This window comes from Capra hircus, chromosome 8 (genome assembly GCF_001704415.2).
Source record: "Capra hircus breed San Clemente chromosome 8, ASM170441v1, whole genome shotgun sequence".
In the NCBI taxonomy this organism is placed as follows: Eukaryota; Metazoa; Chordata; class Mammalia; order Artiodactyla; family Bovidae; genus Capra; species Capra hircus.
This window is the reverse complement of record NC_030815.1, coordinates 50933953-50959636: the sequence shown is the minus strand read 5'-3', so window position 1 is coordinate 50959636 and position 25684 is coordinate 50933953. Positions and strand designations below refer to the sequence as shown.

Genomic DNA, 25684 nt, shown 5'->3' with positions numbered 1-25684 from the left:
GCCGCAGGCTCGCGCCGGGGCCGGCCTGGCCGCGCGCACCCTGGTCGGGAAAGGGCCGGACAGGGCAGGATCGCGCGCGCAGGCGCGAGGCCACGCACGCCGGAGGCCCGCCCCGCCCAACGCCGGCCAGAGCCTGCTGCCGCGTCCGCTCCAGGTGGTACGGAACCTAGGTTGGCCTTCTCTACCCTGGGCAGCCTCTGACCCGGAAGGGGAGCGGGGAAAGAGGCTGTGCGCCTCTTGGTTAACGAGCTTCAGGGGTTGCGGCGGATTAGTGACAGGCGCGCGCGTAGCGATCGCCTGTGCCGCTTTGCTCGGGAGCAGTCGAACGAACTAGCGCCCGGTGAGTAGTACCTGCCTGACTCCGCGCTCCCCGCCACGCAGACTCGCTGGGGCCTGGAGATGTTCCCAGAGTGTTCCTGCGCTGGAGCCTGAGCCTGGCCGTGTCTTGCAAGCTCTGTTAGGAAATCTACCACCCTAAATGGACTGATAAGTGGCCTGCCCAGGAGAAAGTGTTGTCCTGATGGGGTACTACTCTCACGCCCCCTAATAATCCTTAAAATGGGAGTCGGTCTTCTGGAGACGGAGAAGTCACTGGGGTAGGGGTGAGGTCTTGATCCCTATCGGAGGAGGCAATCTACCTCCTTTAGCGCTGAGAGTGACTGACGGAGGCCCTCGTTGTTGCCTGTTACTGTATAGCCTAAGAATGATTTTCACGTGTTTTTTTTTTTTAGATGGATTAAAAGAAATCAAAAGAAGTAGAGTTTGTGGTACGTAGGAATTATATGAAATTCAAATTTCAATGTCCGTAAAGTTTATTAGAACACAGCCACGCTCATTTGCTTCTGTATTGCCTGCGGCCACTTTCACTTCCTAACAGCAGAGTTGAGCAGCTGCCCACGAAACCCAAAACATTTACGGTCTAGAACTTAGCAGAGCAAGTTTGCCCACCCCAGACCTAGCAGGTTGAATCTTCACTGGGAGGCAGGGGCTAGAACAGACAAGAAACGCAGCGGGTGAAAATTTAGAATAGTATAGGCAATATGATAAATCACTTGTATTGACGGGGGGAGATAAAAATTGAGAAGAAAAAACTTTGCATGAGAGTCTACGTAAAATAAAGCTTCGAAGTCTACTAGGAATTAAGTGAAACAGTGATTACAAGACAAAGGGGCAAGGGTTGTGTATTCGGACAGGCAAGCCTTGGTGTTTACCAAAAGGGAGCAAAGTTAAAAAAAAAAAAATAGTAGAAAAAGACTTCCCTGTCACATAGAAAGTAATCAAAATGTTGAAGAAAATAAATTGAGTGAGAAGTCCTGAAACATTTCACTCTTCTAGAAAAACCAGGCTGGTGTTGAAACTGATTGAAAAACCTTTTTAGTTTTGTCATCATCCATTCCTACTAGGGAGTTGCTAGCTTTCTTATAATCTGCTGATTCCACCCCTGCCACCTGTGACTGTTTTGCAGTTTAGTATCCAAAATGTACTGTTTAGTAGTGAAATAATTTAAATATACAGATGGAAATACCAGACCACATTACTTGCCTTCTGAGAAACCTGTATGCAGGTCAAGAAGCAACGGTTAGAACCGCACGTGGAACAACAGAACTGGTTCAAATTGGGAAAGGAATCCATCAAGGCTGTATATTGCCACCCTGCTTATGGAACTTATATGCAGACTACATCATAAGAAATGCTGTGCTAGATGACTCACAAGCTGGAATCAAGATTGCCAGGGGAAATATCTACAGCTTTTAATGACAGAAAATGAAAAGGAGCTAAAGAGCCTCTTGATGGAGGTGAAAGAGGAGACTGAAAAAGCTGACTTAAAACTATTTAAAAAACTAAGATCAAGGCATCTGGTCCTATCACTTCATGGCAAATAGATGGGAAAAAATGGAAACAGTGACAGACTTTATTTTTTTATTTTCTTGGGCTTTAAAATCACTACAGACAATTACTTCAGCCATGAAATTAAAAGATGCTTGCTCCTTGGAAGAAAAGCTATGACAAACCTAGACAGCATATTAAAAAGCAGAGATATTACTTTGCCAACAAAGGTCTGTCTAGTCAAAGCTATGATTTTTCCAGTTGGGGCACAGAAAATACCCCACCGATAATAAATCAATCACAATAACGTCTGTTATACAGAAGAGCCTCACAATTAAGGCAGCGCACGTACACCATTCTTTCTCTGCTCCTGGTAGTAAAGTGCTTTTTAGCAGCTTTGAAAGATGATTAGAAGTTGACTCACTTGGTTTAGGTTTGTTTCTAGTTTTGTTCTTTGGCTGTACCGTGTGGCTTGCAGGATCTTAGTTCTCTGACCAGGATCCAACTCTGGATCCAGCAATGAAAGTGCTCAGTTCTAAACCATGGAGTACCAGGGAATTCCCTCTAGTTTTCCATGTACTGTATGTGTGATCTTGAACAAGTCACTCCATTGCCTGGGCTATTTTCAACTTGTGCAGAGTGAAGGAGTGTGGACCGTGTGATCTCTTAAGATTGTATCTCTCCAGGCTTGAGAATTTAGGCTGTGATAAATTATCCAAAAATAGGTGCGCTGGAAGCAAGGAACAACAAAGTCTATGAATTTTTTTGTTCTTATTTTGCTAATTAAGGACATGAATTTACTATTACCTACTGCCAACATAAGTTTGTAGGAAAAAGGACATGTTTTAAAAGTGCAAGATGTTAAGATGTAAGAAAGCTACCATCTCAGGATAAAGGGCAGCCTTTCCCATCCTAAAAAAGGATAGTTGGCAGGCTAGCACTGACATATTGAAAATAAGAGTAGGGTAAAATATAATTCAAAAGCAGAAAAATTACAATGTAAAAATTTATTTTATAATACTCATTATATGTAATTGTTCCTTGATACACTTTGGCAATTTGGATGGGGATAAATATTTTCAATATTATGCAACTCCCGGTAAAACTCAGATGTCCAGCCTGATGTATTATTTTATTTCTGACACAGTCACATTCTTGTCTCACATAGGCTAGTAAATGAAACTGGAACCTCACCTTACCCAATTGCACTCAATTTGGAATACCCGTTGTTCCTCAGTATCAAGGGTGGTAGGGATTGGTTCCAGAACAATACCCACCGACCCAGGAATGCCAAAATCTGCAGGTGCCCAAGTCCCTTATATAAAATGGCAAAGTATTTGCATTTAACTTGTGCACATCCTCTCACGTGCTTTGAATAATTTCTAGACACGTAATCCCTAATACAAAGGACATCCTGTGGAAATAATTGTAAATTCAATGCAAATGCTATGTAAATATTTGCTGGTGCAGCAAATGCAAGTTTTGCTCTTTGGAACTTCCTAATTTTTTTTTCCCCGAAATACTTTCAAACCAGTGTTGGTTGAATCTGCAAATGGGGAGCCCTCAGACACCAAGGGCCAGCTGTGTTCCAGAAAAGCTGAAGAAAAGCCAAGGAACACCATCCCTCTTTCTACCAGATTGCTCTCCCTACTATCCCCACAGAGGGAGTCTGGACACAGGCCAGGGTAGGAGCTGGGAGGGCAGCCAAGACTAGACACCACGTACCCAGGGTGGCACAGCTTAGGTTCCTAATCATTCCGCTAGAACAGTCAGGAATAAAGAGCAGCATCAGTCAGAGACAACCTTCTAAAACCACTGTGCTAAGGTTTCCTGCTGCTGGGCTTCATCTTCTCACTTAAAGAGATGACAGTGGTCCTTAGAATATCCACAAGAGTACTTTGGTAAAGCTTAGGGGGCCATGCATTAAACTGCCCTCCACCTCCAGACCAGGGGTCAGCCAGCAGCGGCCTGCAGCTAAAACCCAGCCCAGTGCCTGAATACTTGTAATATTTTGTAATAGGAAACACTCATTCTGAAATTCAGTAAGGGAAATGTTATCCTAATAAAAAAGGAATCCCATTCTTCTCATTTGTAGACATGCATTACAAAAAAAAGTACTCAATTATTATTATGTTTTCAGTTCAGTTCAGTCGCTCAGTCGTGTCCAACTCTGCGACCCCATGAATCGCAGCACACCAGGCCTCCCTGTCCATCACCAACTCCCGAAGTTCACTCGGACTCACGTCCATTGAGTCAGTGATGCCATCCAGCCATCTCATCCTCTGTCGGCCCCTTCTCCTCCTGCTCCCAATCCCTCCCAGCGTCAGTCTTTTCCAATGAGTCAACTCTTCGCATGAGGTGGCCAAAGTACTGGAGTTTCAGCTTTAGCATCATTCCTTCCAAAGAAATCCCAGGGCTGATCTCCTTCAGAATGGACTGGTTGGATCTCCTTGCAGTCCAAGGGACTCTCAAGAGTCTTCTCCAACACCACACTTCAAAAGCATCAATTCTTCAGCACTCAGCCTTCTTCACAATCCAACTCTCACATCCATACATGACCACAGGAAAAACCATAGCCTTGACTAGACGGACCTTAGTCGGCAAAGTAATGTCTCTGCTTTTGAATATGCTATCTTATGTTTCGGCTTCTGTCAAAAAGTTTGTGGAAATGGTTTCTCTCTTATAAGTTCTTACATAATAACCCTGACTTTGCCTCCTGGCCCACAAAGTCTCAAAGATTTACTTGCTGGCCCATTGCTAAAAGTTTTTCTACCCTGGCCCTATAGTGAGGAAATAGCACCCTTAATGGGAGCACCCTTTAATTGCCTGGAGCACCCTCCAGCCTCTGGCCAGCAGTGACTTTCTCCCCATGTCAGAAGGAAAAAGAGGCCATCTCAGCCAACTCCTTGCCTTGGGGTTAATGGGTCATTCTTGGGTGATTCAGTCATGTAGGTGACAAGTCATCTGCCTGAGGGGAGCAGGAAACTCTGTAATATGCCCCATGTCTCTGCAGCTCTTCCCTGCCCTTGAAAACAGATCCTCAGGGATGTGTGCTTGGCCATGGGGGCCCTTTTAGTTCGCTTGACTTGGCTCTCGGGCCCTGAGTACTACCTGCCGTTGGCGCTTAGCACGAGAGTATGGCAGAGAGAAGCTAGTACTGTTTGAAGCTCTCCCATGGAATGTGGGTAATCCAAGGTGGGTAACCCAGAGTTCAGTAGCATCTTCTCCTTCAGCTGGCCCTCCTAATTTAGGACTCTCTTTTATCTTTTTGGACACCTAAGTGATATCCTTCGGTTTTTGTGGTTTTTTTTTTAGGAGGACGTGATTTTCAAAGCTAATTATGAAAACATTTGTCATTGGAATCAGTGGGTGAGTAATTTTGCTACCGATAGCTGGTCAAGATACTCAGGATGTCCAAAGAGTGTTGCCATGTGGATGTGGTGGGAGAAGAAGAAGCAGTGAAAAGGAAAGAGAAAAGAGAGCAAGCCACTGTTGAATTTAAAACAGTTAAGTATTGGCTACGTAGATGCCAAGAAATGGGAGAGTTTCCTGTAAACAGAAACAAGAGAGTCAGTACACAAAGTTTACCTGCCTGACTTTATTTTCTGAAGCTGACACCAGCGGCAAGGCCTCATCAGATGCTACTTTGGTTTGGGGTGATATATCATTCTCCACATGGCTGCTCCTCCACTGTGACCTAGAAAATCTATTGTTTCTTTCCACTTATGCTCAGTTTGGACATGTGGAATGAGGAACCACCTCACCTCTACTCCTTTTTCCCCATACTTTTTTATCTTGAAGTAGTCCTTATTGCCGTGGCATGATTATTAATCACTTACCCCTCTTCCTCTTAGAAGTGTCCTAAATTATATGGTCACCCTTACCCATGTAACCAGAAGTGGGCACTCAAATAAGACTACAGCAACTCAAGAGGACGTTGTTTGTTTTGCTAGTGCATTATATTCATCTTTCTTCTGAGTACTTTCATGTTGTGTATAGTCTAGTTAAAAAAATAGTTAAGACTATTAAAATTAAATTTTGTAATTTGGGCGAGATCATCGTATTATTGTATTACATTACTATAGTGAGTCATCAGTTAAAAGTAAACTTGCGTGAATTAAATGCCGGAACTTTGCCTTGACCTGCTCCCGTCTAATTAGAACGAAGTTCAGTTTTTCTCTGCCTTGGCTTCCCTTCTCCATCCCTTGCTTTCCATGCTCATTGCCACCATCCTAATTCAAGCCCTTATATTCCCTGATTCCAGTCTCCTCCTCTTCATCTTTCCTACATACCTCTACCAGTTTAATCTTTATACAAAATTTTTTAATTATTCTCTCACCTGATGAACAATATCCCGTGGTTCCCAATTATTTAAAATGGAGTCTGAATTTCTGGATATATGAGGACCATCCAAAATAATAAAATATATTAGCGTCAGGGGCAGGCAGGGTACAGGAAAGATTTGATGTAGGAGCTTAGGGGTGTCACCAGAGACTCCATATCTCTCTGTGTCTTCCTCCTTTTGAATTCATCTAAAGTTGGCTCCATTATCTGGTCACAGGAGACCACCAGCAGTTCCTGGGACCTCGTGCTGCTTCTAAGCCTAGCACTAGGGCAGGGACTCTGCTTCCCCCAGGCCAAGGGTCTCTTAGACTCGACCAGCTGTGTCACATACCCACAGTCACAGTCGAAGGCAAAAGCAAGGGGACTGCCTTGATTGGTTTAGGCCAGTGGGGCCCTGCTCTGAAGTTGAGAACAGGTCACTCCAAACCAGACCTTGGAAACAGGGTGGCAGGAGGGGGAGCCCAGGGAGGCCACTACCAGATCCACTACAGGATCCAATCCAACCTTCATTCCGCATACGTGCAAATAAATGCCCCGCATCTCAGTATTCCAGCCCTCCGTGTGGAAATCTGGGTCATGCTTTCTTGCCATGTGCATTACTCCCTAAGAAAGCCTGTCTTCACTGTCTCTTCCTCAGCGTGGGCCAGGATTTTGTTTTACTGCTGCTTCTGCTTCTGCAAAGCCCTTGCCAGACTCAGCTGCAGTTCCTGCCTGCCTTCCTCCAAACGCACTGTGCTGTATCTCTCTCGTACTTAAAATTTGCTGCCCTGTGAACTAATTACCAGACCTGCCTCTTGAGAAACCTGTATGCAGGTCAGGAAGCAACAGTTACAACTGGACATGGAACAACAAACTGGTTCCAAATAGGAAAAGGAGGACATCAAGGCTGTATATTGTCACCCTGCTTATTTAACTTATATGCAGAGTATGTCATGAGAAATGCTGGGCCGGAAGAGGCACAAGCTGGAATCAAGATTGCCGGGAGAAATATCAATAACCTCAGATATGCAGATGACACCACCCTTATGGCAGAAAGTGAAGAAGAACTAAAGAGCCACTTGATGAAAGGGAAAGAGTGAAAAAGTTGGCTTAAAGCTCAACATTCAGAAAACGAAGATCATGGCATCTGGTCCCATCACTTCATGCAAATAGATGGGGAAACAATGGAAACAGTGTCAGACTTTATTTTTGGGGGCTCCAAAATCACTGCAGATGGTGATTGCAGCCATGAAATTAAAAGATGCTTGCTCCTTGGAAGGAAAGTTATGACCAACCTAGACAGCATATTAAAAAGCAGAGACGTCACTTTATCAACAAAGGTCCGTCAAGTCAAGGCTATGGTTTTTCCAGTAGTCGTGTATGGATATTAAGAGTTGGACTATAAAGAAAGCTGAGCGCTAAAGAATTGATGCTTTTGAACTGTGTTGTTGGAGAAGACTCTTGAAAGTCCCTTGGACAGCAAGGAGATCCAACCAGTCCATCCTAAAGGAAATCAGTCTTTGGTGTTCTTTGGAAGGTCTGACTTCCTTCGTCCCAATATTTTGGCTACCTGATGCAAAGAACTGACTCATTTGAAAAGACCCTGATGTTGGGAAGGATTGAAGGAAGGAGGAGAAGGGGACGATACAGGATGAGATGGCTGGATGGCATCACCAACTCAATGGACATGAATTTAGGTAAACTCTGGGAGTTGGTAATGGACAGGGAGGCCTGGCGTGCTGCGATTTGTGGGGTCGCAAAGAGTCGGACATGACTGAGCGACTGAACTGAACTAATTATTCACTTGAGACTGCAAGGAATAATGAAGTTTCTGAAGGATTCAAGGGGCATCCATGAACCTTGTGAAACTTAATGCTTGTGTGAAAATATTCATTTTTCTAGGGAAAGGTTTTATAACCTTCATCAGATTCTCACGAAGTTCCTTGATGTTAAAAAATGTAAACTCCCTGGGTGTTAGAGTTGGATTTTGTATCTCATCTCCAGTTGTTACCTTGGGCAAGTTTTTATAAACATACAACTTTTCAACACTTAGTTCCTAAACTGGACAATGGGAATTTTAATTCTGTCTGTTGAAGGAGGGATTCTCCACTTGTTGGAGTAATTACAGACAGCTTTTTTTAATTCCTCCCTAGCCAGATAGTGGTGGTGGTGGTCGCTAAGTCATTTCCAACTCTTGTGACCCCATTGACTGTAGCCCAGCAGGTTCCTCTGTCCATGGGATTTTCGAGGCAAGAATACTAGAGAGGGTTGCCATTTCCCTAGCCAGATACCATGTTCCAAATACAGTGACCTTTCTTGTTACCTGTCACATGAAAAATGGACTAAAAATTTTTGTCACATTAGAAAAATGGACTAGAAGTTGTGCATTTATTTGGATTTTGTGAACAAAGGAGTAAGTGGGCCCAAGTATACCCATTTCCTTCCCTATATCCCAGGATGGAATCTGCTCCATCTGGACAGTCTGGCCCTGTGGTTGGAGAGCACACAAAGGAGGCTGTGAGCCTGCTGGTGCACAGTGGTTATGAGCATGCTGAAGGAGAAGAGTTGAGTCTTAAGGTGTCAGCTCACCAGGATGGTTGCAGACGAATTATAGTTTCTAGGCTCAGACGGGTTAAATTCTTCCCCTCCTCCCCCTCCCCCACACCGCCACCACATCTCTCTGACCTGGACTGCCTTCTAGCTGGTCCATCTCCTCTGATTCTGAAAAAAATGAGGTGCTTATTTTTCATTGGCTCCAGCTAAGTCAGTGAAAAGGAATCTGTTAGTTCACCTACATGATCTTAACTAAAGAGGTAGGTCTAGAAAATAATACATTTTCCAGCCAGATTGCTCATACTGTAATAAAGTTACCCTTGTTTACTATGTATTTTAAACCAAAATTCAGTAACTAAATTATGGGCATTCAATATGGATTACAGTCATTTTTGTTAGAGGGAGAAAAAATTCTCACAACAGCATTTACTCAATACATAGGGTAAACCCACCCTCCCACTTTTCCTTTTTTTCACATTTTACTTTGTTTTTGGGCATGTGGGATCTTTAGTTCCCCAACCAGGGATCAAATTGAGGCCCCCTGCATTGGAAACTTGGAGCCCTGGGCACTGGACTAACAAAGAAGTCCCCATTTTTCCATTTTTAAGGAGGTTGCCTATATCCAACCCAATTGTGTGGACTAAGGTTAAACTCAATATGCCAGCAAATTTGGAAAACGCAGCAGTGGCCACAGGACTGGAAAAGGTCAGTTTTCATTCCAGTCCCAAAGAAAGGCAGTGCCAAAGAATGCTCAAACTACTGCACAATTGCACTCATCTCACACACTAGTAAAGTAATGCTCAGAATTCTCCAAGCCAGGCTTCAGTAATACATGAACCATGAACTGTCCAGATGTTCAAGCTGGTTTAGAAAAGGCAGAGGAACCAAAGATAAAATTGCCAACATCTGCTGGATCATGGAAAAAGCAAGAGAATTCCAGAAAAACATATATTTCTGCTTTATTGACTATGCCAAAGCCTTTGACTGTGTGGATCATAATAAACTGTGGAAAATTCTGAAAGAGATGGGAATACCAGACCACCTGACCTGCCTCTTGAAAAACCTATATGCAGGTCAGGAAGCAACAGTGAGAACTGGACATGGAACAACAGACTGGTTCCAAATAGGAAAAGGAGTATGTCAAGGCTGTATATTGTCACCCTGCTTATTTAACTTATATGCAGAGTACATCATGAGAAACGCTGGGCTGGAAGAAGCACGAGCTGGAATCAAGATTGCTGGGAGAAATATCAATAACCTCAGATATGCAGATGACACCACCCTCATGGCAGAAAGTGAAGAGGAACTGAAAAGCCTCTTGATGAAAGTGAAAGAGGAGAGTGAAAAAGTTGGCTTAAAGCTCAACATTCAGAAAACTAAGATCATGGCATCCAGTCCCGTCACTTCATGGGAAATAGATGGGGAAACAATGGAAACAGTGTCAGACTTTATTTTGGGGGGCTCCAAAATCACTGCAGATGGTGATTGCGGCCATGAGATTAAAAGACGCTTACTCCTTGGAAGGAAAGTTATGACCAGCGTGGATAGTATATTGAAAAGCAGAGATATTCCTTTGCCAACAAAGGTCTGTCTAGTCAAGGCTATAGTTTTTCCAGTGGTCATGTATGGATGTGAGAGTTGGACTGTGAAGAAGGCTGAGCGCAGAAGAATTGATGCTTTTGAACTGTGGTGTTGGAGAAGACTCTTGAGAGTCCCTTGGACAGCAAGGAGATCCAACCAGTCCATCCTAAAGGAGATCAGTCCTGGGTGTTCATTGGAAGGACTGATGTTGAAGCTGAAACTCCAGTACTTTGGCCACCTCATGCAAAGGGTTGACTCATTAGAAAACACTCTGATGCTGGGAGCGACTGGGGACAGGAGGAGAAGGGGATGACAGAGGTTGAGATGGCTGATAGCATCACCCACTCGATGGACATGAGTTTGAGTGAACTCCGGGAGTTGGTGATGGCCAGTGAGGCCTGGCGTGTTGCGATTCATGGGGTCGCAAAGAGTCGGACATGACTGAGTGACTGAACTGAACTGAACTAAAGGTTAAACAACAGCAACAAAAAAAAATTGTGAATCAAGTTCCTTTTACTTTGTAGCTATAAGGTATTTTGGTAATAATTTAATTATATCCAGTAAAAAATTTTGATGAAAAAAATTAGATCCTTTTCCCTTTCTAGATTATAAACATATTACAGTTCATCTTACTGGGGAATAAGCACAGGTTCTTACAAATACATGTGCAGTCAGGAGTTTTTTGTAGTATAGACATTTGATGGTATGGTGAAGTCTTGGTTTCTTACAGTAGTGGTTTAAGTACACAAAATAAAAGAGGAATGCAAAGGAAACCAACTGTGATATTAATAGTTATAAAAATATTTTTAAAAGCAAAATTTGTAGCATTGTGATGTACATGCTTCTTTGTTAACTCACTAAATAGCACTGTCCAATGGTAAGTCTAAAAACTACAGTAAATTTGAAGTAATAATGAGTATCAATGGTATTAATACAAGATGTCTGCCCCAAGTGCAACATGTTATGAAACTATTTGTGATTTCAATTGGTGAAAAAGTCACAGGTACAATTAACAATAGTGTTGTTTCTGATTTATATTTATAATGAAAAGAAATGCCAAAAATCTGTTAGAATTTAGTGAAAATAAAGATGTAAATTTTTTTCAAGTTCACAAAAACCTTGAATCTGTCCATAGACTCTTTAGAGTTACATCAGCCTTAGGTTAAAAAAAAATATGAGTTACTGAGAGGAGGTGTGCTTTCCGCCCACTATGCATGTTTCTGAGTACCAGAAAACTGGATATATACGCGGAGGAGTTGGTCAGGGTCCCCATTCTCCTTGATGTCACAGTCCAGCCAGAAGAGACAAGTAACTACTGGATGCAGTAAGCTACAATGGACCTCCCAACCAGCCCAACCAGTGGAGAAAGATTAGAAGGAAAGGAGGCACCCACAGGAGATGAGAAGTCTTGATAGGTGGGCTTGTAATAAGCCACTCCTCCACTTTTCTTCACTGTACATTGAGACAGAATCATAGTGAGCATGTACAGTTTCATATACTTGCACTAAGATGTGCTGCTCACCTCTGAGTGCCATGTGAACTCTGTAAATGTTTCAGCATAGACAAAAAATTGTTCTACTTCGACTATAATAGCTGTAATTTAAGTCTTAGTATTTAATATTACCCAGTTCACTTGCCCAGCAGTTAGTTACCTTTCTGCTCCATCCTGTCTGTTTCATAAGACCTACTTGGGCCTACAGTTTTGCCAAACAAAGAAGTATTATCTATAAAGGAAATAATTCTTCTTGGTTATTACATATTGTGTGAAATATCCTTTTTGTAAGGTCAGTTTTAAATGTTTTATGTTCTTTTAATGCATCTTCCTTCTCAGTATTCTCTTTTTTTTTTTTTTTTTTTGGTTCAGTGTGACAAATGGTGGGAAGACAACACTGGCTAAGAATTTGCAGAAACACCTTCCAAACTGCAGTGTCATATCTCAGGATGATTTTTTTAAGGTATCTATGAAACTTCTCAAATAATTTATTTAAATCGAAACAGTTATAATAGCAATGTCACTTGAATTACATCCAAAAGCCTTTGCTAAGTGATTGAGCTTTTGTAGCGAAGACAGGCTCAATGCAATAGTGTTACTTATCCACCAGATGGCACACTTATGGGAGCTAATCTTTGATTTTATTTATCCTCATCACCAAAGCATTTGTTAAAGGTTTATCACCTCTTCCTTCTATGACTGTATCATTTCTGCACTGAAGTTCTTTTGGGTGCTTTATTGTTTTTCCAGCCAGAGTCTGAGATAGAGACAGATGAAAATGGATTTCTGCAGTATGATGGTAAGTAGATGAGCTTAGAGAACATCATGTGCTAATGTTCATTCCTTTTTCAAACCCAAATAACTTTGCTATCTCTGAAGAGAGTCTCAGAATAAGTTTAAATAAGTTGCTATACTTTAAGCATGCTTTTGTAAGGGCTTCTGGTACATGTTCAGCTCTAAATAAATGAAACCCTTTCCCCTGTTTTATGGTTAAAACTGAAAACATTGGAACAATAGATTTTTCTTTTGAAGGTGGGGCAAGAAAAGTCTCTGTTGTTCGGATCCCTCCATAGGACACACACAGCTACCTAGACGATCATCTGTGTCCCATCTTGCCTAGGTCAAACTCTAGGACTATATGTCTCCTGACCTTACTTTCCCAGTGACCTAAGTATTGGATCTTGTCACTGCTCAAAAAAGATTAGTAAATATTTTTTAGATAGATTCACTTCACCCCTCCTTGCCCACTTTAACACTGCTTTGAAGCCAATAAGGTAAAGTCCATCAGAAAAGCATCTACTTATACCTATAAAGGAATATCATGCTAGGAAACCATATTTAATGGTCTTATCAACTTTTAATAAGATCATTGTGTACTTATGCAAACTAGCTCTCTTAAAGAACCATGAGATATGTTCCTTATTTTTAACTTTGATAACCTGGAAGGGAAAATGTTATGTAGTCAGTTCTTAGAGAAACATGATAGCTTTAAGAGAGGCAAAATCCTTGACTGGCTATCTGCTCTTGTGTCTTGAGCCAGTAAATTTTTTTCTTCTCTTCCCCTCTTCTATTGGTTAGTGAGAAAGATTATTACAAAGTAAGAGTTAAGCAAGGAAAAAATATTTTCAATAATTGACAAAGATTTATTGCTAATTTAAATGAGTTCTTACAAACTAATAAGAAAAACACTAATATCTCAAATGAAAATTGTCCAATAATGTGAATAACTATTCACAGGAAGCATAAGGTTACTTGATTAATGAATGTACAATAAAAAGTCAACCTCAAAAGTAGTTAAAGAATTAAGCTTATTTTTTCCCACTTACCTCATGAATAGATTTTTAAAGCACTAATAATAGTGCTATTTAATAATGGCATAGGCCATATAAATAATGGGCATAGGCCCATTAAAATAACTTATGCTGCTGCTGCCGCTGCTGCTAAGTCGCTTCAGTCGTGTCCAACTCTGTGTGACCCCATAGACAGCAGCCCACCAGGCTCCCCCGTCCCTGGGATTCTCCAGGCAAGAACGCTGGAGTGGGTTGCCATTTCCTTCTCCAATGCATGAAAGTGAAAAGTGAAAGTGAAGTCACTCAGTCGTGTCCGACTCTGTGCAACCCCACGCACTGCAGCCTACCAGGCTCCTCCGTCCATGGGATTTTCCAGGCAAGAGTGCTGGAGTGGGTTGCCATTGCTTTCTCCAAAATAACTTACAGGTGAATATTAATTGGTACAATCTTTTTTGAAAAGGAGGTTGAGCATATGTCCCAAAGACCTTAAAATATTCATGCCATGTGTTCAAGTGTCCCACCTCCAGGAATCTATCTTAAGCAGAATTCTGAGCTCTTTAGGTAAATATACAAGTTTAAGGTAAGTCAAGGTAATGTTGAAATCTTTATAACTACCAAAAGAATAGTTTTAAAGTATATAGCTATCACATTTATAAATAGATGGAATCATTAAAATATAGCTGATAAATACAAAAGAAGTAAAAAATAGAGAACTAAAATATCAAAGGATGGTGGAAAAATAGAAGATGGTGTAAAATGATGCTTTAAATAAAATATATCAGTAGCTGTATTGAGTTAAATCAACTAAACATGTTAACAGGTTGTCAGACTTTGGATTCTCTCAAGTCTTAATACATTTCAATGTATTGAAGTAAGACAGAGATGTATTCTAATTACTGCTACTACTGCTACTAAGTCAGAGAACTGAATTAGAAATCAATAGCAAAAGAGTAAGTATAAAATTCCAAAGTGTTTGAAAATTAATCAGTGGTTTTTTTTTTCTGATTTTTATAAACTTTTTGTTATGGAAAATTTTAAGCAGATACAAAAGGAGGCAAGAAAAGCATAATGAACTCTCATGAATTCACCATTCTGCTTTTAAAATGATGAACTCTTGGCCAATTATATTTCATCTATACCCTCACTCACTTTCTCCTTCTGTATTATTTTGAAGCAGATCCCAGACATCATCATATTTTACCTGAAGCAAGATGCTTCATTGTATCCCATGGGTCAAAGAACAAATCACAATGAAAATTAGAAAATATTTTTAACTGAATGTAAAGAAAATATATTAAAACTAATGGTACGTCTTGTTCTACCCAAGATGGCTTGCCCCATTACTTGCTATTCCTCTCTCTTATAACTAAAAACCCTGGATAGAATACAGCAAACCAAGACTGTGAAAGACGAAGAGAGCGTATTGACTAGGGACTTTGGATCTTGAGGAATGACACTGCTGTGAGTTCCCTGGGCACTTTTTTTTTTTTTTTTGCCTGTCATATATATCTGGAAAAAGATGGTAGAGAAGTGTGCTACGTGGAACCATCAATAGGTATAACTAAAACCCCCCAACAACTCTGTTCCCTTTCAGTTCAGTTCATTTCTGTCGCTCAGTCATGTCTGACTCTTTGCGACCCAATGGACTGCAGCACATCAGACTTCCCTGTCCGTCACCAACTCCCAGAGCTTACTCAGACTCATGTCCATTGAGTTGGTGATGCCATCCAACCATCTTATCCTCTGTCATCCCCTTCTCCTCCCACCTTAAATCTTTCTCAGCATCAGGGTCTTTTCCAGTGAGTCAGTTCTTTGCATCAGGTGGCCAGCGTATTGGAGTTTCAGCTTTAGCATCAGTCCTTCCAATGAATATTCAGGACTGATTTCCTTTAGGATGAACTGGTTGGATCTCCTTGCAGTCCAAAGGACTCTCAAGAGTCTTTTCCAACACCACAGTTCAAAAGCATCAATTCTTTGGTTCTCAGCTTTCTTTATTGTCCAAATTTCACATCCATACATGACTACTGGAAAAAACATTGCTTTGACTACACAGACCTTTGTTGGCAAAGTAATGTCTCTACTTTTTATGCTGTCTAGGTTGGTCATAACTTTTCTTCCAAGGAGCAAGCGTCTTTTAATTTCATGGCTGCAGTCACCATCTGCAGTGATTTTGGAGCTCAAAAAAATTGTTCCCTTTAGTCAAAGGAATAGAAAAACAGTGCCCTAATAGAAGAGAAAATTATTTTGGTAATATCCACTTTAGTGTAGCCAAACAAAAGGAAAAACAACTTCCCTTCGTGGTGTTAACAGGGCGCAGTGCATTTCTAGACTTTTGGACCAGCAGCACCAGCACAGCAGGGTCCATTGGCTTTCCATGTTAGCATAGGAATCATATCAGTAATGCCAAAAAGAAAGTTGAACTTCCATACCTAACGGGCAGCGAAAAAAAGGAATAAGGCAGTGTGAGGTGGTGTGAGGTGGCACTCCCCTTTCCCTAACCAAGTTGTGTCAACTACTGTCAGCAGGACCCACTGGAGAGCTGAACTTCTGTCCTCACTGAACTGTAATGAAGCAATACCTGAATGCTACTACTTGCCTCTTTCTCCTTCCACAGCCATCCCAACACCTCAGTATGGTGATGCTCAGCAGACAGCTGAACATCCACCCAACCTGGACCTGCACACTACACCTGAACAGAGTAACTGCCTGCAAAAACAAGATTAAATAGGCTCCAGAGCCTTGTTACATAATACCCAAAATTTCCAGGATGAGACTGAAAATCACTTGTCATTCTAAGAACCAGGCAACTTTCTATTTGAATGAGAAAAGACAGATACCAACACCACAATGACACAGATGCTGGAATTCTGACAAGGATTTTAAATAACATCCATAAAAAGGCTTCAGTGAACAACTGTAACCATTCTTGAATCAAGTGAAAAATTAGAAACCTCAGTAAAGAAAGAGGACATGTGAAAAAGTACCAAATAGAAATCTTAGAACTGAAAACTGATATAAAATTTTAGAACTCACTGGATGGGCATAATAGCAGTATAAATATGACAGAGGAACAAATCAATGAACTTGAAGACAAAACAATAGAAATTATTAACACTCAATCTGAACAGCAGAGAGAAAATAGACGGAAAAGAAATGAACAGAAATGTGGGGCAATAACAAAAGATCTAACATTTGTATCATCAGAGCCTTAGAAGGAGAGGAGAAACAGTATGGTGCTGAAAAGTATTCAAATTAGTAATTGTCTAAGACATCTCAAATTTGGCCTAAGATGTAAACCTACAGATTGATGAATCTTAGTGATCCTCAAAGTTAATCAAAACTAATCAAGAAAAAAATAGAGAAAAACAAAAAAAGTCAATATCACTACAAATTCCACAAATATCAAAAAGATGAGTATATTAGGAACAATTTTATGCCAGTTGAAAACTTAACCATCTTACCAAATGCAACTTAATCAAAACAAATACTAGAACAAAGAGAAAAGCTTAGTAGCTCTATATCTATTAAAGGGATTAATTCATAATTTTAAAATCTTCCACTCTAATATATCTACATACAGATGGCTCAATTCAGTTGTTCTGAAGTAGGAGTGAGAATTTGCATTTCTGATAAGTTCTAAGCTGCTGCTGCTGCTGCTGGAAGTACCACAATTTAAGAATCTCTGTTATAGGGTACTTTTCTAGAATTAACAACTGTAAGCTCTGAAAGTATACACATTTTTAAGTTTTGAGTATTATATATTTGTGTCCTTTGTAAATTATTTTAATGATTTACCTCCTCTTATTTATCTGTAAGAGCTCTTTATATATTAAGGATACCCATTCTTTGTCAAGTATATGGCAGGTAATTTCCCCAGTGTGTCACTGTCTTTCTATTTTATAAATATTTTGTCATCCAAAAATGTTACACATTTATATAGTCAAGGGGGAATAGAAGTTATAAATAAAGCAATGAGTTTATAATTGTCAAAGTTGGTAAGTGGGGACATGGGAGTTCATTGTACTCTACACTCTACTTTTGTATGTGTTTAAATTTTCCCACAATGAAAATATATCAAGCATACCACTGTATCAATGTTAGAGTTTATACTTTTTGTCTAAAATGTTTGTTCATTAGGTGTTTTGAAGGAAAAATAGAATAGTGTTATTTTTATGTTTATAGGTCACTGGATATCCTCATCATAAAAAGCCACAGCTTAAAACTTTTGTTGTATTTATTTCATATTTGTGTCTGTTTGTTTGAAGTGCTTGAAGCGCTTAACATGGAGGAAATGATGTCTGCCATTTCTTGCTGGATGGAAAACCCAACATACTCTCCGGTATCAACACATGAGGAAAGCATTAAGGAAATTCCCATCTTAATTATTGAAGGTTTCCTTCTCTTCCATTATAAGTAAGCATTCCCCACTCAATTAATGACTGTATGAATGGGGAAAAAACTAAATACGCACTAAATATGCTGTTATTTTAGGCCCCTTGACACTGTATGGAATAGAAGCTATTTTCTGACAATTCCATATGAAGAATGTAAGCGAAGGAGGAGGTAAGTTTTGAAAATGCCTTTGTGGACTGTAATTCAAAAGACAGACTTTAAGAAAAACAAGGAAACAGCATTATTGAACAATGTGTATAAGTTATTTTTCAAGCAAGGGAAGCCTCAACTCTTCACAAAGAACAAGACCTTTTTCCATAAATGGCCACCCACATGGAGTAATGCAAATTACTTTTCTAAGAAAAGGCCCTTGTATGAATACAAGCTGTTTGGCTTATCTTTCCTAAATCTTCGTATGGAGCAATTTCATTTTGATTATGATTTTAAGTTAATTGGCCTGTATTCTGCTACAGCCATTGAGGACACTGATTAGTTTAAAGCTTACTGCAACATAACAGTATTGCTATCATTATTTATATTAATATTGTCAATTCTTTTATAAACCACTTGAAGAGGAAAAGATGATTAGGAATGGTAGTCAGCGAGTTACAAAGTTCATGTTTAGATTAGAGGACTAAGTCTGTCGTATGTTATCTTTGTAACTGGCATTGGGTCTAAAAAGTATGGTCTTACCCCTTCTCTGAGTGATTTCCCCATGGTCCTGACCATTATTTCACTTTACCAGTTTTGTGTTTCTGTCAACATGAAGTTTCCTACATGTTTTGACAGTACAAGAGTCTACAAGCCTCCAGACGCCCCAGGGTACTTTGATGGCCACGTGTGGCCCATGTACCTAAAGCACAAAAAAGAAATGGAGAATGTCTCATGGGAAATTGGTGAGTGTCTTTTTCCCTTCAAGGAAGACTTTTAACTGTCATTGCCTCAAAGTACACAAGATTTTAGAAGGCATTTTTCTCACGTGTTAGATTGTAAAAGGACATTTTAAGCCAGAGCCCCCCTTTCCCACATTGGCTTTCCTGGCTTCTGTTTCTCTCTCTATGACTCTTGTTAAAGTGCAGCAACTTCTAAATGCTCATTCATTCAACAAATACTGATTGAATGCATTCCCTGAACAAGGCACTGCTCTGGTGTTATCAAGGGAAATAAGACAGACTTGATCTCCAGTCTTAGGAACCAACATTCTATCAGGGAAACAGATGTTAAACACACTTGCTGCTCAAGTTGTCCTTTCTAACTATGCTGAGTACTGTGACAGTGAGCTTCAGGAGGACTGTCCCAGTCTCAGGAACTGGGGAAGGTTTCCTTAAGGAAGCCACATTTAAACCACTTTATGATAGATTTAACTGGACGAAGGTAGGGGTGGGATAGAAGGTCACCCCAGACAGTGGGTATGGTGCATGGAAAGGCCAGGGGGCACTGGCAAAAAAGTTGTGGTAGAGAAAGACAAAGCAACGGGTGATGTTGGTGGTACAGGAAGGGTACCTTACAAGGCCAAAGGTCATTGTCCTAAGGAAAGTGGGAAGCCCTTTGCAGAAAGGTTTATTACAAGGATATGGTAAATAGAAAATTTTTGTTTCAGTCAGATCCTTGTGGCTTTGTGAAGGGTAGATGTGTAGGGTGTGATATGGGACATATGTATTCAGAGGAACTGAATGATAGAATAGATATGGAGGGTACAGGTAGTTGAGGTGTCAAGGACAACAGCTCAGGAATTGTCAGAACCTTGGGATACAGAATACAACATGGAGAAGATGCCGGAGGCTGGAGACAGAAGGCTTTTGGATGAGGCAGAGCAACCAGAGCAGACACATCTTTTCAGAATAAAGGGAGTTGCCCCTACTCTGAGAGACTTCATGGCCTGTTTGGTAAATACAGAAAGCACACGGGACCTCCCCATGGTCTGGAGGCTCTTACGATCCCTTCTTCAGTCCAGTCCAACCCCTCTTCCGCATCCCCAGGGCCTGTCATGACGTTTTGGTCACACTATTTCCAACCTAGACCATTGGTTGCAGGGATGTCTTCTTAGTACTACCTGTCCCCCCGCCTCCACCATCTCATGCGCCTACCTTGCTTAAATGCTTCCAAAGAGTCTCCAGCCCTCTGGGATAAAATCTAAATGGGCAGGAAGGATCTCAAGGTCTCCAAAGGCTAAGGCAGAGCCTCGCTCTAAAATCTCATTTCTATACTGTTCATGCCTCCCCACATTCTAGCCTTTCCAAACTGAGCATCTTTTTCTTAACCGGCAAAATTCTCTTCTACCTCCCCCTACCTCTGCAGTATTCTGACTAGAAGGCTCTTTCCTTCCTTTAACCTACAGAATTTTCTTATAACCTACTTCTTATACCAAACTGACTATGGCAATTTAAAGTATCTCAAGGCCTGGAGAATGCAGATTCAGCACATACGTGACAGAAATCACACACACAAAAAACAGCAGGCAGAAAGACACACACACACACAGCATGGTTTAAGAAGCTTCACAGGTTATCCTAAGTTTGAGAACTATTCCCTAAATGATTGTTTTGAGAAAGCACCTATTTGGTGCTCCTAAAGTGACGTATGCACAATGCCACTTAACTCTGTGTCTTTTTTGTTTTTATAATTCTCACATCAGCTAGTTTGAATTTCTCTGTAATAACCCAAATCTCTAACCTATTGTATCAGCTTTATATTTTTCTTTTTAATGGCTATTAATTTCTTTTAAAACTAAGTTCCTGGGTTTTTTAAACTTATGGTGTCTTCAAGAGATGCCAAATGCCAGAGTAAGCATCCCATATTAATAAGCCTGTTAGCATTTGAACTAGTCTTTTTTCCCCTTCTCAGTTTATCTAGATGGAACAAAATCTGAGGAAGACCTCTTTTCACAAGTATATGAAGATGTAATACAAGAACTAGCAAAACAAAAGGGTTAGTATTGTCCAATCGAAGTGGATTGTAAAGGAGCAACCAGGAAAAATATTTCATTACATACCCATGAATGTTGTTGTTATTTTAGTCACCAAATCATATCTGACTCCTTTGTGACCCCGTGGACTGCAGCCCACCAGACTCCTCTGTCCATGGGATTTCCCAAGCAAGAATATTGGAATGGCTTGCCATTTCCATCTCCTGGGGATCTTCCTGACCCAGGGATTGAACCTAGGTCTCCTGCATGGGCAGGCGGGTTCTTCACCACTGAGCCACCAGGGAAGCCCCAAGAATGGTATACCAGAATGCTAATGTATCGTATCCATCCCCTCATTGCTTTGAAGACAGTTCAGAATCAGACTCTTAATGGGTCTAGGGAGTCGATTACTTTTTGAGGGTGAAAATATTCACCCTTTGTTATCTCTCTTAATGATATGTCTGATATTTTGTTCAAATTTTTAATAGATGGCTGTTATTTGAATAGGACTGAAATTATTCTTTGAATTGAGTGAAATTAAATGCTGATGATCTTGTTTTAATAGGTATAGAGTTCTCTTTCTCCTTTATTCCTCAAAGATTTTTCATAAATACTTATTTCCCAAAATAAACACAAGATTTTAAAAATAACTTATTGAGTATTTCTTTAAGGTTTTCATATCAGATAATACATTTTGCAAGTGACAGACATCCTCCTAAATCTGGCTTAAGCAGAAAAAAACAGGAGTGGCAGTGGCTTCAGGCTCAACTGAGTTAAGGAGAGCCAATGGGGTCCTCATGGTTCTGCCTCAATTTCTCATTTTCTGTTTGGGTGTATTTTGAGGTCAGTCTCTCTCCACTAACAGACATGAAGTATTTTGGCAACACCATCCTCCTAAATCCAATAGCCCCAGTAAAAAGACAGTTTTATCCTTTTTCAATATTGTCTATGAGTTGATAAACAAAGCTGAGTATTGGATACAGAAGGGTCTATATGTTATTCTCTCTAGTTTTGCATATATTTTAAATTCTTTACTTTAAACATTTTTAAATCAATTTTCCATATTATCCCAGCTGAAAAGTCCCAGGAAACATTTTGATTGGTCCTGCTTGGGTCACACGACTTTTGCTAAACTAATCACTATGCCTGGGAGATGGCTTACTTTGCTTGGTTGGAAGTGGATCATGTACGCATCTTGTAATTGAGTACCTTAGGAAAGGTGTCCTGATTTAAGGGGAGAAATCCTCCAAAGGGAAGGCAGAGTAGGAGGTAGAAACCAGAAGAAGGAAAACAAAGTGTGCTGGGAAAACAAAACTGTAGATCTAGATCTTTGCCTGGCACTGTTTGAGCTAACACTTTGCATGGCTAACATACAAAATGCAGTCATCAGCTGGCTCAGGAGAAGACAGTATGAGTCACTTTGGCAGTGAAGAATATTACATGCTCTTTTGGTGAGAAGCAACTCCCCTGGTGCATATGTCATCATCTCTCAGAAAGAATTAGATTTCCTGTGTCCTCAGTAAATTCCTAACTGACTAGAGGTTTGAGCCCAGCCAGGCAGCTCATTGATCCTAACACACTCCCAGTTTCAGAATCAGCCCTTCATGTAGGTATGAACCTATTTAAAGAAATGTCAGGACCATACTAAAATTTCTTCCTGTAAGTGGAACTTAAAATCCTTGCCAGGTATGCCTGCTTACCCCTGCCATCTGTTACTCTGATGAAAGGCATACCCCCCCATCACGAAGCTCAGGCCCCAGCATCAGTGGATACAGAGAATGTAGAGTGAAGGGAGGGACTCAGCCTTTGTAAATGGCTGAGAGCTGTTTGCTCCCTTGCTGACCTTGATAGGGTACTTGCAGGGTGTTGATACTTACAGTGGTTGAACACCTATACCTTTCCATTCTCTCAATAATGGCTAGGCTTGGGTCCCAGTTGTCCTTTAATGACCAAGTCACATGCTGACGTTTGGCCTTATGCTGTATCTGCTGATAAAAATGAACGAGCCTCGATCATGTAGCTCAGGCAGATTGCATACTGAATGCCAGCTTTTGCCATCTGGTCCAAGACCCAAGAAAAGCTGGCGTGTTTTGCCGGGGGCTGAAAACCCACAGGAAAGTACATTTCCATGTCTATAACACCCTCCTCTTTCCTTACCTACATCCTAGAGGTTTGTAAGGAAGTAGTCCTTCGTAAGACTATCTTGCCTGCGTTTGAGATATTGGATAAAGCTTAAAAGAAAAAAAAAAAAGAAATGTTATAAGAGACATCAAATCCAAGGAATATCAGCTTTTCCTACCTCTAAGATTTATGTTCTTTTTATTTTCTTTTTTTTTCCAGTTGTATAAATAAGTTACTGTGTTATTTATAGTAACCCATCACCTTTCCCAGTTCTTCCAATCACAGTGCCCTGGCAAAGCTAGCCTGGAGGGATCCTTAGCATAGCCTGGTTTAACCCTCAGTGAGGTTAAACCAGGCTATTCTGGACTCCTTCAAATGTTTCAGTTGAATATACCTCATGCTTCTTATAGTGTCTAATAAACTAATTTTCTATTAATAAACTAATTTTCTATTCTAAACACAGAATCATAATTGTGATAAAGCAATAATAATGAAACAGAAACAAAGATTGAATTTAAATCTCTCTCTTACATGGTTAATTGCCATGTTTACTTTTATTTTTAAATTAGTATTTAATGTTGAATAAGCTTTGTAGAGTCCATTATATAATGAAACAATAAAACTAAATAGCTCTCCCAGTTTCCCAGCTAAAGGATTCAAGGTTGAGTTCTGTTTTGCTCATTAAAAGTAAATTATAAGACCTGACATTGATATCTTCCTGCAGAAGAAAGATGTCAAATCAGAGGGATAAAAATTGCAAAATAAAAATTTAATAAAATGAATTTGGGGGGATATTTTTCTATGTTGAATTTAAAATATAATTTCCAATTATAAAATAATAGTATAATTGCCATAAAATTATTGAACCATGTCCTACTGTTAGATACTTAGTGTTGTTAAAAAGATTTTTACCTTGGCAAATAATGTACTGTAAAATATCTGTGTGTGTTGCTGGTTTTCTTTTGAAAGATATGTAAAATTTTCAGAAGTAGCACTTGCTGGGTCAAAGAGTATAATCATTTTTATATTTTGCATGCTTCAAAGATTACCAAAAAATGTGTGCTTTTCTAACATGAGATGTGTGATAAGAATGCGGCAGGCTGATCATTGACTTTCTAAGCCAAAGTCACTAAATATTCAGCTCAGCGTCCCTACTTTTAAAAAAGGTAAGAATACTTCTTTCCTCAAACCAAGGATATCATTCCAAAACAAGAATATTACTGTATCAGCCATCTTTTGTGATATTCTTCTAGTTCTCAAATTATTTCATTTCTTGAAGTCAGGGATCATTATACCAATTGCAAATAATACTGGATATCTGAAAATGGGCTAAAATTTAGCACAGGATTAAAAGAATGAGATTTGGACTCAATTTAGTTCTTTACAGAAAACCGGCATTTCTGGTCCCAGAATCTGTGTAATCTTAACACACCTTGATGTTAGTGTGAAGATTTAATAAAATGACAGTTGGAATTCTTCATTAATTTCTTTTCTTTTTGTAATTATTCCCAAGGTGTGTAAGTGACAGCATAAAGTGAAATGGACTGAAATCTTCCTGGAGTGAATTGGAAAATTCAAAGGAATCTGTCCAAGTACTATAACCAAGATACATTGTGCACTTTGGTACAATGACAGTCTGTTGTTTCGTTTGTTCTGCCTCACATGATTTCCTTAACACATGGAACAGTAAGTGGCTATCCATGATAATGGACAGAAATGTACCCTAATGCTGTTCTCACACCAAGAAGCGCACAGATACAGCGTAGCTCACAAAGACTGAGTCATTTCACTAGACTAATGATTTTCAAACTTTTATGAATGGGATCCAAAGTGAAAAATAAGATGTAGCTCACAACCCAGTATATGTGTAATCTGCTGATGTGTGTGTTTGTGTGGATGAGTCTATATATGTATGCATATGTGTCTATATTTGTTGCATGTATCATATCAATTATCATATAACATTTACCTCACGTCTAGTTTACTCTTCATATTTTTCTGTTTTTAATTTTTAAAAAATATTTGTCACCATCCCATACCGATGCCCACCTCCTGCAAATAATGGGATTACCAGGAGTAGCAATCACATTGAATAAATCAACAATTTGCAACGGTACATTTTTGTATGTGTTTTGTCCTTGTTACTGCTATAATTGTTTCTCATATGTATCTAAAACTGCTGGATCATTTGTGTCACTTATATTGAGACTTTGTTACAAATAAGGATTTTTGTGTGCATGTTTTATTTTGTTTTTGTCAAACCAATGGTCTAAAATTCCATAAGTAAGCCACAGTGACTTAAGTGGTATACAATACAGGGGACCTTTCATTGGAAAGCACAAACAGGTGATCTGTATAATTGTATAATTTCTTGACGCCCCATTCAGTGCTGGAATTTAAATTACTGATCAACTTGTTATTTATTAATAATAGATTTCTGACATTTTTTACATAAATTACAAAAACATTTCTGACAGTTTTTACATAAATATAAAATATATTCTTAAATTAACTTTAAACAATCTCTACAGACTCATCTGATCAGCTCTCATTACTTAGAAGTTTGTAACTAGCTTGCACTCAGTAATGATTAGGGGGTTTTTTTGCTCACATACACTATTTTAAAAAAAAAGAAATCTGGGCTAAAATTACAGTTCATTCACTTAATAAATTTTTATGTTTTTGATCAAACCCTTTAAA

At 39.8% G+C, this 25684-nt stretch overlaps 1 protein-coding gene across 5 annotated transcripts; it reads left to right on the top strand.

Moving 5' to 3' along the window:
* NMRK1 (nicotinamide riboside kinase 1) lies at window positions 6-25100 on the top strand. 5 transcript variants are annotated; one of them, XM_018052083.1, is made up of 10 exons: window positions 6-154; window positions 732-767; window positions 5143-5196; window positions 12149-12239; window positions 12527-12575; window positions 17832-17979; window positions 18058-18129; window positions 18748-18854; window positions 20803-20886; window positions 24498-25100. In XM_018052083.1, the coding sequence occupies exons 3-10, from the start codon at window positions 5168-5170 to the stop codon at window positions 24503-24505; spliced, it is 588 nt and encodes a 195-aa protein (XP_017907572.1). In that variant the 5' UTR covers window positions 6-154; window positions 732-767; window positions 5143-5167; the 3' UTR covers window positions 24506-25100. The 5 variants fall into 5 exon arrangements, with proteins under 5 accessions (XP_017907572.1, XP_017907571.1, XP_017907570.1 ...); XM_018052082.1 differs by having other exon boundaries at window positions 6-157; XM_018052081.1 differs by having other exon boundaries at window positions 6-340.

Bases quoted from the DNA above. Each gene is read 5' to 3' on its own strand.
- NMRK1 (XM_018052083.1), top strand. From the start codon at position 5,168: ATGAAAACATTTGTCATTGGAATCAGTGG. The intron at 5,197-12,148 runs GTGAGTAATTTT...TTTTTGGTTCAG, and splicing joins TTTGTCATTGGAATCAGTGG to TGTGACAAATGGTGGGAAGA. The intron at 18,130-18,747 runs GTAAGTTTTGAA...ATGTTTTGACAG, and splicing joins GAATGTAAGCGAAGGAGGAG to TACAAGAGTCTACAAGCCTC.